The sequence below is a fragment of the Phyllopteryx taeniolatus genome, chromosome 8, assembly GCF_024500385.1.
Source record: "Phyllopteryx taeniolatus isolate TA_2022b chromosome 8, UOR_Ptae_1.2, whole genome shotgun sequence".
Taxonomy (NCBI): Eukaryota; Metazoa; Chordata; class Actinopteri; order Syngnathiformes; family Syngnathidae; genus Phyllopteryx; species Phyllopteryx taeniolatus.
Genome location: NC_084509.1, coordinates 20,127,320 through 20,144,361, shown reverse-complemented (window position 1 = coordinate 20,144,361; position 17,042 = coordinate 20,127,320). Strand labels below are relative to the sequence as shown.

Genomic DNA, 17,042 nt, shown 5'->3' with positions numbered 1-17,042 from the left:
AGCCCATTTTGGGGGGTCCTGAAGCACCCCTAAAATGAATCTCAATTTTTTCTTTCAGAAACAGTTTTTTTTTTTTTTTTAACAACCTAGACAAAAGTGTAAAACTACAGTACTTGGTTGTAATGTAATATTTTACAACAAAAATAAAGCCCACATTGCTCAAAAATGGTTTGGGCCACCAATAAACCAGGATATGCACCAGATTTATTAACTTCAATCACTCAATACCAACACACTATTGTCGTTTCCATTGTCAATTGTTCCAATTGTCATTGTTTATGTTGTAAGGTAGGAGTTAGCTGAAGCTTTTTCTAGCTTTAGTAAACAATTCAGGTGGTCGGACAGAACCACAGTCCTCAGTTTGAATTTGATTGAGAGAAGTTAGTTGTTGTGTCATGTACATGTAACAATATTAAAGCCAAGGTGCAACTGAATAGTTTAGTGACGAGCCCATTTTGGGGATGCTTATGCACCCTTAAAATGAATCCCAGCACCCCTAAAACTATGGTCCTCGAAGCGCCCCTGCTTTTCATGTCATCAAAGTAAATGATAAGTACACAAATTATTGTTTTTATATTTTACTATAAAACTGATATATTGCCTCACAGTTAAGAATATTAAAATGTTACTTACAGTTGTTGTATAGTTAATAAAGCATTTGTGATGGGTTTCAGAACTGATGTAAGCCCAGGCCTTACTTTGTGTGTGTGTGTGTGTGTGTGTGTGTGTGGGTGTGTGTGTGTGTGTGTGTGGGTGTGTGTAAGCGCCATTCATACATTTGAACTCACCATGCAGGGAGGATCGCGCCAACGCTGCAATCTCTTGAATGGTCAACGCTCGCCTTGATTTTGGTAACATTTCAATGGTGTCATCAACATTCACCTGGCAGGATGAGAAAACAGCGTGGCTCAGAGGGGCGTAGTAAAGTCAGTAATTCAGCTCGGTGTGAAGGCGACAGAGCTGACCGCTCCCTATGGCGACTCAGAAGATAATGCACTTGGTCTCGTCTAATTGAAGACAATATGTGTTAGAACATACCAAGGTCTCCAGACATAAGGGTCATTCCAAAATTGGAGGACATTTTCCGTCCTCCTCATGAAATTTCAAATAATCCGTGCACAAAATACAGAAACATGCATTTGTTATGTAAATTATAGTTTTCCTGAGACAAAATATAACAGTAGTAAAAAGTGATCTTTAAATACTAAAATCAAAATACCAAATTGCTCTTCAGCATCCCCCCCAATTTTTTCTTGTCCCTCCCTCTTGATGACCAACTTGCATATCAATTATAAGAGATAAAATTACTTTTAAATCAGCTTGTTGGGGGGGAGGTGGGGAGGGGGGGTTCTAATGTCTTCCATGTAATTGTTATACACTGAGTGTACTACTAAAACATTTTTACCAATCTAGAGGAAAAGATAAACGGGACCCTGAGTCCTCTCTTCTAATTTTCAGTCACAATATTGTGTCACTCAAACTAACGCAACCTTGTTATTCATATTATCAGAAAGACATTAATGTCAGTTTTTCTTTTTCTTTTTTTTACTACTGTATGTAACTAATATTGTTCCTGACCAGTTAGCATAGCAGCTAAAAAGCCATCATGTACTCTTCAGCAAAAACTCCAACATTAGCATTGATTTGCAACCCTGTTACTTGCAACCCAGTGGAACCTCAATTTAACAGCCCCAGAACCAACAGACTTTGGATTTAACAGACAGATTAGTAGTGTTGTGTCTGCAGATTGGTATGACACCTAGTAGTGTCAAAATGCCCCTTTGCAACGGACGAAGTCCATTATTTCCAGAATTGGCCGCTGTTGTTTACTGGTGCAAGCAACAGACAGTGATTGGTACCGTTTTTTCTCGGAATAGACGCTGTTGTTTACTTAGGCGCTCGTCGTGGACGTCTCTTGAACACGTTATGCTGATTTTGGTACAGAATACTGTTGTTTTTTTTTGTCCTTCACTATGGCATCCAATAGTAACGGAGGCGAGAAACGGAAGCGCACTATTTTCGCGGCTCATGAAAGCAACGCCAACTCGCCACCGTGGCACAACAACTTTCTCCCACCGGCAAGCACCAGCGATCACAGCACTTTCACGGGAGGATTAGACAATCAAATCAATGGTTAAAGCTAATTTTAGGTAAACTTACATTTATTTACAATAATTTTGAACTGCTTTGGGTGTTTTATTTGAATTTTTTAAAGGCCATAAAAAAGTGGTTCAAATTAACCGAGTAAAATATTTAATGGACGACTCCTCCGCCCTATTAGTATATTAAATTGAGGTTCCACTGAACTGTAATTAGCGTGGAACTAAATGTTACTTTCTTCATGAAATTGTAAATGATTTACTCAGCAATATTTTTAAATGTGTTTTTCAAGTGCCTGAGCATCTTTAACACGATTGCGCCAGCGAAATATATGCGAATAAAATATCTCACAAAAACTGTTTGATCTTTCAGCCAGATGAATTAAACTATATGATGTTTACCTTTTGTTGAAAACATAAAATAAATGTACCTATATAAAATATTAAATGAATGACCTATTCTTAAAAAATGTTAGTGCCTAAATAGCCCTCCAATTCTGAAATGACTAATAATTCGACACGAAAAAAATAAATAATAATTTATCATATCGCTGGTGTTGGTCTTAAATCCCCTACATCTAAATTTGGTAAGTTGGATATTTTTTCACAAGTCTATACTATTTGGTGAGTCCGAAGGTGTGTGTGCTGTGTGTGTTCTTGTTAAAAAATGATTGACCAATCTAAAGTGTTGAAAAATTTACACGGTGTGTCCAGCATGACACCATCACCAGGCTACAAGTGGATCGTTTGCCAAGTTAACAGGACTCAGCTGCTCCTACTTTATGCTCATCTGCATGATTTCATTTTTAACAGCATTCGAATATTTACTGAACAGACTTCCCATTGAGCCATTTGGAGTTTGTAAAACAACATTATAAAACATTTAACTTCATTGCACAACCCTTTATTGGGGTGGGGGGGCATATTTACATACAGTTAGGTGAAATATTTTATATATCCTCACTGTTGGGCAGAAACCTCATTTGTTCAAATTTGGTAAATTTAGTATTTTTCACAAATCTATACTATTGCTCAGTCCACATGTGGGTATGTTGATTTTACAAATTATGTTGAAAATGGCTTGTTTTCTTTGACGATGCAATGTTAATGACTCAACAAACGTGCCGTTTTGGAGATGCGAGGATTCTGCCCGACCCCAGCGACATTATCATGTTAGATTGTTATGATGAAATATGAATTAAGTATGGAATCCATTCCGTGACACTGGTCAGCCTCTGATTTGTTTAGATTTCCAGTTGGAAATAATGTGCATTTAAACAATATATTCCAGAATCTGGCTACTGCTATGATATTAACCGTACAGGCAATTTTTAAAGTAGCATATTAAGTCCAAGACAACCGCTGTTAATATTAAGACAAAAAAAATTACAAATCGATCCTATTGGTCAGTTCCCATGTGGGTCTATTGATTTTACAAATTATTGGCCAATCTAAAGTGTTGAAAATGACGTTTCTTTGACGATGCAACATTAAAGCCTCAACAAACATGTTGGGTTGTTGTTGTTTTTTTGTCAAAGTCATCGTTTTGGAAATACGAGGATTCCGCCTCACGCCAGCAATATTTAGTATTGAGAAAATGAATAAACATTGTTAAATCAATACTATCTGACAGTGTCAATCCAAAATGAGCATTTTTAAATTTCTAGAGCCAAAAATACATACACTGATACAACTAGAATTGGATCTCTAGCTATGTATCTTTATGTAAAATACTTTGTCAAATAAAGCAAGCCGGGGAAATGGCTTAGTGTTTGACCACAATACTGTTGAGCATTTTTTGTGCATAATGGCTCACAAGAAGTAATTTTAATTTTTTTTAAATTGGGGGTTTAAATTCCAGTCATTCCTTTTCCAGATAGTGAAACACAGTTTGCTCCTAACGATCCACAAACCATGTTTGAATGAGTTCTCTACCGTGATTGGACACAATCGCTCATTTCTGAATGATAGAAATTGGTGCCAGATAAATGTAGGTCATTCTACCAAATTTTACAAAGGACCAAGTGGATCTCTCTGAGCATGCCACAAGTCCTCCAACGGGATGTAACTCGAGCTACTGTTAAAAATGTTTCGGGAAAAAAATGTATACCTGTACTTCTTTGTGTTGACAGCCGGAGAGATCATTTGTTGCCGGAATGAGTCAGTCGACAAAAGATGGACATTCTCAAATCCCACAGAGAGAGTATCAGGTGGTGACAAGATCTTTCATCTGTCACTTCTCTTTATGGTCCAAGCGGCATTCACATGAGGACCAGCCACATTGGCACCAAAGACCACATGCAGAGCTGAATCGACTGTACTGATACTCAATATGGTGAAAGCACTGAATGAACGGTTTGAGCTGGGTATGTTTATCTTTGAGTTGCTGCCCTTTAGGCCAGCCACACACCGAGCAACACAGCTCAACCCAACTGAACTGTTGTGCAGTGTGTAGGGTTCTACAAGCCACTGTAAGCCACTAGTTTTGCTGCAATTGATAATTGGAATTGCTGGAGGACGGCGACGCAACTTTGCAGATGTAACTGCAAATCCAAAATACGCATGAGCTTTCACAAAAAAAAAAAAAAAAATCAATCTTTTTGGTTACTAAACACAATTAAGACCCAGTCAGTCAGACCCGGCCGCTGCACCACCGCCAAGCCGTATCAATACAGTAATACAGTACAGTGGATCCCTGCTATTCTCTGGGGACAGGGACCACGCCAGACCGCGATTAGCGAAAAGCCACGGATCCTTACAATAAAAATGTAAACTTTGTCGCTGTCCTCTGAAGCACATGTGTCTAAAGATCTGTGGAGTATAATTTATGGAAAATACTTCTGGGATAGAAAGTAGGGGAGATAAAACATAGAGATACAGGGCTCTATATGTGGATATGACGGCAGCACTGCTAAGCAAAAATAAGTATGTTTTTCCATAGTTGAAAGCTAAATGAATGAGATTCTGTTACTTTTATTAGTCTTTACTGAATGTGGAGAAGAATAAATATGCAAAGAATAAGAATACCCTGACCTCATTTCAAAAGCAGCAACATGACCTTCTCCTGTCATTTCCACTAACCGCAACAAAATATCAGGCCAACAACCAGACAAACAAACTAAAGCAAATGTATCTGTCAGAGGAGTCGTATAAGAGTAAGAAGCGGGGGGGTCCCAAGGTTGTGACGGTATCAACGGCAGCCTGGAGATCTGATAAGCTTCTTGTGCCACAGTGGAGCTCACAGATCAGACAGAGGATAATCTGGAGGAGATGTGTCATATACCCAGAGGAGATGTGCTGGTTTTTTAATAGCAAAACAAAAACTGGCTTTTCATGAGCACAGATAATCAGATTGTTGTCCAGAGAAATCAGTGAGATTGAGAAAAAAAAAGGGGGAAATATTTCAGCATCGGCATTCAGAGCTTGAAATGAGTCCCATCTGATCTGTCGCTTTTTCTCCTTCTTGCCAATTTGAATTTTATATATAATACAGAGTAAGAATTTAAAATACCTCCATCCATCATCCATCAATTTTCTTTTCTGCTTATCCTCACGAGGGACCCATACGCTGACCAAGTTACAACTCAGGAATCTTTCCTCTATGAATGAATATGATAATCATGTATCTTAAAGGACATTCCTCTCACTGTCACGACATTCTCATTGTATCATTATATCATCCAGAGGCAGCGGAACCGGAGGGGCACTGGGGGCACGTGCCCTCCCACTTGTTTACCCTAATTGCCCCTATGTGTGTGATGTGCCCCTTTGCTCAGCCACAATACCCATTTTTCAGGAATGGAAATTATCTCTCAGCAGCATCACGTCGACAATTTTTTTTTTTTTTTTTTTTTGGGGGGGTTTGTAGCAAGTGCCCTCGTAGTACTAAAAAGTGCCCTTGAAGTATTAAAAAAATTCCCTTGAAGTACACAAAAGGGCCCCGAAAGTACTGTGCCCCCCACGTGTGTGATGTGCCCTTTTGGTCAGGCACAATACCCTTGTTCAGGACTCCACCTCCCCCTGCCCCCTGTCGTCAATTGGTTTTCGGGATGAATTGCTTCGATCACAACCCCCGTCGACGACCGGTTGTCCCAAAACTACTAAAAAGGGGGGACTTCAAAACCCGGCCAACAAGAACAGTAAGATGACAAGGCAAAGACAAGACGACACAAGGTCTTACTATTCAGTGCAAGGTAGAATGAGTCAGTGTTTCTGTTTTTTTTTTTTTTTTTTTAATTCAAAGTGGGCCACAACTGCATGAATTAAGTACACATTTAATCAAGCTGTTCGCTCTTCTTACAAAATGATTTTTGGCAATAGACAGTTCAAAGACAAGTAATTGTAAAATGTGTGTAACTGAGATTCCATTTCATGTCCTACATTAAAAGACGATTAATAATTATGCGTAAGGCTGATGAGTCATTCTGATGGTTAACTTTTATAAAGACTCGTGGAGTAAGTGAGTATGGTTGCGTTATATGATACATAGTTAGCTGGTTTGATTTAGGATGTAATTATCTGGCAAGGAGAGGTTGAGTATAATCATATCATATCTGCTTCATGTGGCTTCATGTAGTGTGTCTGTTGTCTTTAATGAAGCAAATCTTGTGGCTCGCTTTATAAGTTTAAATCGTTGTGTTGCTTTAGCCTGGTTGATATTTGGTCAAATATAATAGTCAGATGATATACAGTGTCAATTTTTGGAACCTCCAACAGGTCAAGCTTTACGATTAATCCGCACAATTAATTAGTTAATAAAATTAGCACATTTTAATCACAATTTGGAATCAACATGGACTCTTTGTCAGTGCACGATTTTCTGGTACACCGGTTACACTGATGCACATGCACATGTCAGAGCTCGGCTACCAAAATGGAGGAATTAGATAAAACAGCCTTGCTCGGGCTGATGGGAGGCAAATTTCAGTACAAAAAAACTACCTGATGTACGCCTTGATAAGCGTTCCCCTGTGCAAATTGTGCAAAATGGAGTTTTCATGCCACCGAAGCACTTCAACCCTCCAACATGTGATCCAACTTTCTAACTGCCATACATAAAACATTTAAAGGCAATACTGTTCTAAAAAAAATGCCATTTTAACTTTAGGCCTGTTTAATTTTGGCCAGGGATATTTTCTATTAGTTTTTGTACTGTTTTGTATTGAAATGCAATTAATTGCATTTTTCCTGAGTTTGAAATATTCCTGTCTGTGTCATTTATTTGATTCAGTCGTCCACTAAAATCCATTTAAAATAAACCATGTTGCTTTTAAAGACAAATATTGTTATATGATTACAAATGAGATGAAGTGAGATTAATTCTTTACAGCCTGCAATTAATTGTGGTAATTGTAATTAATTAATATATATACTGTGTGGCACGGTGAGCGACTGGTTAGCACATCTGCCTCACAGTTCTGAGGACTCGGGTTCAAATCCCGGCCGCGCCTATGTGGAGTTTGCATGTTCTCACCATACCTGCATGAGTTTTCTCCGCTTATTCCGATTTCCTCCCACATCCCAAAATCATGCGTGTCATCATCAACACAGGTTGATTGAAGACTCTAAATTGCCCGTAGGTGTGAATGTGAGTGCGAATAGTTGTCTGTTTATATGTGCCATGCGATTGGCTGGCGACCAGTTCAGGGTGTACCCCGCCTCTCGCCCGAAGATAGCTGGGATAGGCTCCAGCACACCCGTGACCCTTGTGAGGATAAGCGGTATAGAAAATGGATAGATGGAGAGAGAGAGAGAGAGAGAGAGAGAGAGAGATTTGCATTTGTCATATGCATGGCTAACTTCCAATCAATACATTGTTTTCGCTCATTTACTTTACATCTTCACTTAAGGAATCTGTTGTACAGGATATTGTATGCATATGAACATATATAATGCATATTTGATGCAGTAGAAAATATTTTTGGGATCAGGAAGTGGAGCGTATTCTTCCGTTAATTTGTTCAGTCATTAATCCAAACATTTGAGGTTATTAAGCGTAGGGACATTATATGCCCTAACATTGACAAGTATGCTGGGTAGTGTAGTGTAGTGAAGTGTAGTTTACTTCTTGTTTGTTTTGTTTGGTTTCTTTGCTTTTGCCGTGATTTACTAGCAACCAGTCCCCACCTCTCGATCAGTCACCTGAATGAGGATAAGCGGTATAGAAAATGGAGAGATGGATGGATGGATGGAACTTCTAAATAATACACATTTTGTGCTTGTTGTTTCCAGTAAATGTTGTTTGACGTTTCAAACTTACTTGGCTGGACTTCTTTGAAACATCTGACCAAAGTGACATAGTGTATAAAAAGAGAGTTTGGGGCACCTGGCTGAAGTCCAGTGCACCCAAAGGTTCTGTCACAATCAGTCTGCGCACCAGGTGGGTTTGCGTGCTCCCCAATAGCGTAAGGTGAGACAGGGAGCTGGACGGGCTCCAGTCCACGCGCAACATACCATCAACTGCCACTGTCAGAAGAAAGAGAGTCCAAAGAAATTACAACTGACAGTACGGCTGCCACATATGTTTTTAACACACCACAGTCATTATATAAATGCAATTAATATTCAGCTACTTCGACATACAATACTGTGCAGAAGTCTTAGGCCACCATAAAATATAGTATGTTGGTTCAGCTACTCTAATATTTTAAAATGATGAGTTTATAGATAACTCATTCAATAGATCATTCATAGACAATGACAAACTGTTACTAAAAACAAAAACAAAATTATAGTTAGTTTAGGTAGTTTATTTGTGTTTGTTTGTTTGTTCGTTACCATTATGATTTGGGGGAATGGAATGTTGAGACTATGAGGAATATGTTTGTCCTAATATTTTGCAGTTAAATCCACACCAGGTATTGCGTCCTGTAAAGCACATAATGCATATACTGTAATATTTTTGCATTTCTTTACCTCTTATTATTTATATTGTTATATCACTTTCACAATGTGTGCCTATGTCTAAATCTTTTTTCCTTTTATTATGAATGTTCAAGATTCAGGAATTCTAAACCTACCTAATGTAACCTCCTTTAGTATCCTCCTAGTTTTTGGTGTGTGAATCCTTCTAAAAGTTATTTTCAACGTCAATATCGTATTCTTTTGCGTTATCCATAATGCCCATATTAAGAAAAAAATACTTGTGTGAAAACAGGCATTAATACAACAAAGCTAAGACTTTTGCACATCACCATAGAATGAGAATGCAATGCACCTACGGTTGAAACCTGATGTTTACATACATTATAAAAAAAGACACTTGCTTTTTTCCCCCCTCACTGTCTGACACAAAATCAGACTAAACTCATGAGAGATTGTTGTTGCTTTACCAATTTTTCATTACTTTCTTCAAAGTCAGAAGTTTCCATAAAGTAAGATCACTATGCCTTTAAACAATTTAGGAAAATCCAGATGATGATGTCATTTTTTTGGAAGCTTCTGAAAGGTTTATAGACAACATTTGAGTTAATTAGAGACACGCCTGTGGGTGTATTTGAACTAGGTACACCTGAAACACACTGCTTCGCTGTGTAACATAATGGGAAAGTCAAAAGAAATCTGCCATGATATCAGGAAGAAAATTATGGACTTGCACAAGTCTGGTTCATTCATGGGTGCAATTTCTAGAAGCTTGTCGGTGCCACTTTCATCTATGTTCTAACAATTATATGGAAGTATAAACACCATGGGAATATCCAGCAAACATACCGCTGAGGAAGGGGATGTGTTCTGTGTCCCAGTGATGAACGTACTTTGGTCTGAAATGTGCATATCAACCCAAGAGCAAAAGCAAAAGACCTTGTAAAGATGCTGGCTGAAGCTGGTGAGAGTGTGTCATTATCCACAGTGAAACGAGTACTGTACCAACATGAGATGAAAAGCCACTCTACCAGGAAAAAGCCCTCATGCCAAAATAAATATCACAAAGTCAGAATACAGATTGCAAATGAACCCAAGGACAAAGACCTTGCAAGACTGAGAACACTGTCCCAACTGTGACTTACTGCGATTTTTGTACAGGAGGGACTGGTGCACTTGACAAAATAGATGGCATCATGAGGAAAGAACATTATGCGGAAATACTGAAGCAAAATCTCAAGACATCAGCCAGGAAGTTAAAGTTTGGGTGCAAATGGGTCTTGACCTTGGCCTGACGCATACTGCCAAACTGGTTACAATGTGGCTTAAGGATAACAAAGCCAATGTTTTGGAGTGGCTATCACAAAGCCCTGATCTCACTCATTTGAAAATGTATGGGCAGAGCTGAAAAGGCATGGCCAGGTGGCCTACAAACTTGGCTCAGTTACACCAGTCCTGCCAAGAATAATGGGCCAAAATTCCTGCCAACTATTGTGAGAAGCTTGTGGAAGCATATCCAAAACGGTCGACCCAAGTCATATAGTTTAAAGACAATGGTACAAATTCTAATGAAATGTATGTAAACTTCCGACTTTACAGAAAGTAATGAAAAATTAAAATTTTAGGCGTGGTCTCCCTGTTTATGCCTCGGTGGGTGTGTTCCTTGGGGGTGGTCAACAATAGGTTGTTTTTGTCGCCTGGTGTGGTTGGAGAAACGGCGGTCCTGCATACTAATCCATTGTTTTCATGTCTTGCTGCAAAAACAGCTCGTTAGGGCCACTTTTCCCGTCAAATGAGGTGACCTTTGGAGGGAGAAATGTCAGGATGTTGTTATATGTAGACGATATGTGTTGTCTCAAACCTCCTCTGTTTAGAGATGGCTTTTCTAGTTCGACTTAGATGGCTTCTCTTACACCGCTTTCAAACCAGAGGTCCTCCCTATCCACAATTTCGACGATGTTGTCTTTGAAGGAATGTCCGTTTTTCTTGAGATGCAAATGAACCGCTGATTCTAATCCTAATTGACCTAAAACAGGAAAAGTTTAGTCTGATTTCATGTCAGACTGTGCGGAAAAAACTTTTTTTATAGTGTATGTAAACATCAGTTTTCAACTGTACATGTGTTTAATGTGAACAAGAGAAGAAAGACTTATTTGTGGTCCAACAATCATCATGCCGGGCCATGCCTTTCCTGATGTGGGAATTCTGTTAGTCAATACAGTGGAGAGCCATATTGACCACTGAAATGTAAATACTGCTTTAACGTTTTTTTTTTTTTTTTATTCAATTGCATTGAGATAACATAGACCTGTGAGGAGGGTGCAAGGCTTCCTCCATGCACTTAATAGCCATGCTATGTCATGCAGGTGAGGCCCTGACAGCAGCCCAAAGTCTGTTTGATATTTCATGAGATTTTCTCATGGCGGCGGATGTTGGGTGGAGAAGGCGTGTATGTTGCACATAAGAAACATAGAATAAGAGACACATCTGCTGTGGAAGAATTATGCAATTTCATCTCCCCGTTTTTATAATACACAATTGTTGCCAGGCACATCGTGAACCCAACACAACGGGGTCACAATGACAGATTGCAGCTGCACCTCACCCCCCGACCCCCCGATGCAAACGTCACCTGTTCACGAATTTAGCCTGGCTCACGTCACAGCTTGACAGACTATTCTGCATATGTGTGGGTGTGTGTGTGTGTGCTGTTCCACAGCACCTGTGAAGCCCCAACCAGAAACATACCAACACTGCCTTTCTCCTCCCAAGCCACACTACACGTTGCAGAGCATGCTCGCCGTGCTTCAAATCTGATTTGCGAAACAGGATTAAGAGGTGGGCTTCTAAATGTCAGAGCCTGGCTCCTTTTTCCCAGTCCCCACCCACATTTCGTGTTTCAAAAAGAAGCAACTTGCTCCATTAGTCTGTAGCGCCAATCTCATATATTGAGTCCAATATCTAGACCCATCACTCACCCTGGGTCAAAGACCTGAGCTCAAGTTGCCCCCAAGCAGAATTCAATATGTGCCATTTAATTGGGTGTGATGAGATCAGGTGGTGGGGTGTATTGTATCATTGAATAGAGGCCTGGCCACCTCTATTTTTCAGAGGAGGTGACAGGTGTGCATCTTTGCAAGCATTAAACTGTAGCACCAACCTACAGTTTAATGCTTGCAAAGATGGAGGACATTTGAGCCTGATCTCTAAAGAATTTCACCATTAAAAAAAAAAGAAAAAAGTAAATTACTGGCAGCAAGGATGCCAATAATTTACAGTTATACAGTGCATTTACTGTATTTGATTTTCATATAGTACCGTATTTTGGATTACAGCATTGTCACCGTAATTTAACAGTGCATTTGCTATAATGTATTTAACAGGATACTACTCTATTATGGATTACAGTATGCCACCGTAATTTAACAATATTATTTTAACAATATTATCATATAGCCCTGCCACCGCGTCTGACTTCACACCTCCAGTCTACATCACTGACACCACCACCACCATCAGCCCACCACTGAAATCCTCCATGTTCAGGAAACCCAAACAAAAAATGCCTGGCCTTTGTAAGTCTCTGAGCAAGAGTAAAAAACTGCAGAGATCCATGAACAGCAAAACATCACCAGAAGGGTGACCCAGTGGACAAGGTGGCTTAACTTTCTCCATCAGGCTCCGTGACGTCCATGCCCTCGTGCTTCCCCTTCGCTTGGTTCAGAGAGCGAGGGAGGGAAAAAGAATGAGGAGATGGAGAGGGAAAGATGCAACAGGGAGAAGTTCCAGTCTGTGTCCAGCAGCAGTTTGCCACCTCTGGGAGAAGAGATCGGAGTGTTGGTTCTCGATTGGACAGCTTCAGCATGGGAGGGTCACGGCTCTAATAACTCTCTCTCCGGACACTCTCACACTTTGACCTTTTCATCCACTGAGACTTTGGATGAACAACCAGTGGCAAAGTTGACTTGCAGCCATCAGGTGTGTCTGTGGTCGGTGGCCAAGAACAATACAGGAGCGACTTTAAAGACAGAGGTGTAGACGGGGCACAGCTGCTCAGCATGGACATTGACAAACACAAGGACAGAGGCATGTGTCAAAGTGACTGTGCGTCTCTAAAGAAGAAAGCTGAAGGAGATGAAGAAATGAGAGGAAAAACAAAAGCGGGGAAGGCAGAAAAGGCGCAAGGAGTCATCCAAGTGAAAAGAGAAGAAATTTGAGAGTGACGATGTGGTGATCCAGAACACATCCGCACTGGAGTCGCGATATAATGGCAAGAACCTGAGATTTGCATCAGCATGCGTTTGCATGGTTAGCATTTCCCTCAGAACATTTCTTTGTAATTTATATTATATGAAGGAGAACAAAAAAACACACACATTTTCTACACTTACTGTATGTAATTATGTTTTCATACTTGAATTTGTAAATGATGTGTTATGTTAAGTTTTGATAAACAAATCCTTTCAACGTCCAACCGAAGAACCGATGCACGATGTTTTTGAAGAACCCAGCGTGGCAACGCTACATCCTTGCTTAGTGGAACTAAACGCAAGAGACTGTAGATCCGTTTTGTTTGTGTGTTGGCACAATTCTCCCTCCGAAGCTAAATCAACATTGCAAACTTAGTTTTTGTGTCACACTGGCCTTACTTGAGAGTGAAAAGACGGGCCGAATCGAATCAAGTTCTCTTTTGGCATTCTCCTAGACCTGGGACGTAACATGACTTCGAGCAGGGGTCTCAAACATACGGCCCGTCAAGGGGTCCAATCCGGCCCGTGGGGATGGAGAACACATTCACTGCTATTTTTCAATAAAAGTAACTTTTGTTGCTAATTTTGCCCACTGGAGGGTGCACTGACAACACGTAAATGACATTGCAAATGACTTGTGAAGGCCAAACGATGCCAAGTTTCAGGGGGACACTAATATAAAATGGTGTGCCGTGTTGGCACTACAATTCTGTGAAAATAAATACATGTGGAAATGTTTTAAGACATTGAATATTACAAAATTTCTGTCAAAAGCGTCACTTCAAAAGAGGTTGGTTGTTGGACCCTTTTTGGGGTCTTTTTTTTTTCTCGATGCATTGCCACAACTTACATTTTTATGTATACAAAGGATGCATAACTGAATGGTGCACGCTCACTGATTCATAATACTGTTGAAATAATGTTTGGTTAAAAATGTCAGACTGCTCATGATTTGCAATAAAATTTGCAACAAGATAATAATGAGTAAATGGGAATATTTTCCGAAATTACTTGCACCAATTATTTGCACCAAAACAATGGGGAAAGTTGTTATTTATGGATTTTTAAGCCACAAATATTGTGGTGCAGCCCGCTTGAGATCTAATTGGAGGGAATGTGGCCCGCGAACTAAAATGAGCTTGACACCACTGACTTAGAGTATGTTACCCAAATTTAACGGTGAGTGTTGGTAAATCAATTTGACTTTATATTATTGTATTTTGGGTGACAATATGTTACAATAATCAAACAGTGAGTTTAAGTAATTTATTTTAACATTATGTTACTGTATTTTGGATTACAGTACATCACTGGTGTCCAACCCGTGGCCTGGGGGCCAGATCCGGCCCACAACATCATTTTATGTGGCCCGCAAAAGCAAATCGTGTGCGTTGACTTCATGTTTCTTACTAAAATACCAAAATTGAAAATTGTCTCCACTTTTAATAATGCTGACATTGCAATATTTTTGTTTTGTTACCAATCTAATTTAAAAAACAAACAAACTGAATAATAGTTGAACAAACAACGTTTTACTGGCTTCCGATTTCAAAAGTAGTTACCCATCAATTTTTGTGTGAATATGGAATAATATGAGGTGATCATACATTTACATTATATGGGTTCACAGTCTTAACGGCCCTCTGAGGGAAACCATAACTACGATGTGGCCCGGGACAAAAATGAGTTTGACACCCCCTGCAGTAAACGAAAGTAGGATAACTGTGGGTTATGGTAATTTTACAGTATGTTACTCTTTCTTCACACAGTAATAAAAAGTAAAAAAGAAAATCATCTTTTATTGTCGTGAACGCATGCACGCCAAATTGTTTCTCTGCATTTAACCCATCCCAGTTGTGGGCACAGCGAACACACACTGTTAGCGGCGGTGCAGATTGGAGCAGGGGGCTGCTTAAGCGCCCTCGTGTTTCGGTGTCTGGCTCAAGGACACCACAGTCTATTGCTGCGTGCTCTCATGCTGATGTGTTTTGTTTGTTTGTTTGTTTTTGTTTTTTACTTGAACTGGGGACCCCATGGCAACACTTTGTAATTAGTCTTCTCACGCTACTCATTTTTGAGTGAGATGCTACTGTCTTGACTTTGGACAGCAAAGCCTCCTTGTCATTCCAACCGGAAGATGAACTCTAACAGGACTTTTCGATATGAACTGGCTATCATGACGAACATGGCTGGGTCCAGATTGCGATGCCATTCGGTCTTGAATAAGAAGTCCGGTACTAAGGCCACTGCTCACAGAACATGAGGGGTGTACCTGTACTTGCATGACATCTAGGGATTAGTATGACATTTTACAACAAATTTAAAAATGACATACATCACTTGATTTCTTTTCTACTGGCCTTTTAACATGGCGGTGATAACTGTCAGCAAAAATTGGATTTTTCTTGATTATTGCAATCTCATTTGTCTGACTGGGTCTACAGTTGTTTAAGTAAATGAGCATTTAAGCAGATTTTTCATCAGTTCCGCTCTCGCTGGCGTGCACGCACACACACGCGCGCACACACTTCCTCTCTCTGTACATCCCGTTGTCGTGGAAACTGCAGACAGAGACCTCACTGCTTTACTGTCTGTCTCACATAAGAACATACACACAAATACACACCATCATCAAATCAGTTAGGTCAATACTAATGTGTTGTTTCACATATAGTGGGGAAATTAGTTAAACAGGTGGAAACTGCTGGACTAAAACGCATACAAGGTGTTATAATCATCAAGTGACAGATTATACAATCATTCCGAAAATATGGGGGGGGGAGGTGTAGAAGAAGCACGGTGGGTAAGCACACGTGGGCAGGTCGCCCATCATAGTTACATCAGAAGCTATAAAGGAAGGCAAGATGATAAATGGACGTGGAAGAAAGGAGGAGAGACACACCAAGGGTAGGGTTCACGTGGAGTTTGACGCAAGCCACGCCAAGCAAACGTGGAAACTACCAAGCAGCAACCGGAAGCCCGTTTGCTGACTGGCAACAATGAGATGCGGAGATGTGGAAAATCTTCATGGTGGCAAAATGCGTCCTACCTTCCAAGCAAAGTGGGGCAGCGCGGTCAGAACCATCGCGTCTGGCTGAGTCTTCACGTCACGACAATAAAAAGTGTTTCAGGGAGCATCCCTCAGTGATGTCACGAGCGCCTCCTCACTGGCGTGCACGCTAAAAGCTTCTTGTAACTCTCCCAAACATCGCGATGCTTAAGGCTGCAGACAGTCCCCCCCCCCCCCCCCCCCCCTCCTCCCCAGGCACAAAAAGAAAATAGAATGTAATGTAGCATCGTGAAAATGTTGCACGGACCAAACGAGTCAAAATGAGAACGTGAGGGTGTTCCCATTTTGGGTTGAAGCATGCCGCACAAGCTCCCGGGGCCAGTTGACTGCACCGAACGCAAAAGGTTGCAGCAAAAAAAAAATATAATAATAATAAAATGAAGTGGCAGCCTTCCTCCAGCCCTCCGTGCGCGAAAACGGCAGAACACATTGAAAACAACTCTTACCCACTGGCCTTTTAGAGCTGATGCAGCCCATTTTTGCAGCTTGCGCACAGACAGAGAGGATGCCGATGAAGTTTGTGCTAAGGGAGCGTACCTCAGAGAAGGACAGCCGCGCTCGCTCCGCCGGGTTGCGCGATATCAGGCGGCCGGGACGTTGCCCGTCATGTTGGGGCTCGTCTATGTTCTCTTTTTCGTCACATCCATACATCGAAATAGCGCCCTTGTCTTTGGTTCGTGAGGGAGTCTTCTCGGTTGAGTGTTGGTGATCAGCACTACAGCGGAGGGACAGCGTCGTGGATCTCCCCCGCGGCCGAGAAGC

General features: G+C 40.6%; 1 protein-coding gene across 3 annotated transcripts in view; it reads right to left on the bottom strand.

Moving 5' to 3' along the window:
* Positions 1-17,042, bottom strand: part of fam131ab (family with sequence similarity 131 member Ab) — a 31,157-nt gene extending 14,115 nt beyond the window's left edge. Inside the window, exons 1-2 of one of the 3 annotated variants that reach the window (XM_061783070.1) lie at positions 16,818-17,042; positions 789-882 (exon numbers count right to left, since the gene is read on the bottom strand). In XM_061783070.1, coding sequence (XP_061639054.1) covers positions 789-882; positions 16,818-16,931 — 208 coding nt within the window. In that variant the 5' untranslated portion in view covers positions 16,932-17,042. Of the gene's footprint in view, positions 1-788; positions 883-8,424; positions 8,554-16,259; positions 16,395-16,817 lie in introns of those variants that run through there. The other 2 variants (XM_061783071.1, XM_061783069.1) reach the window with 2 other exon arrangements.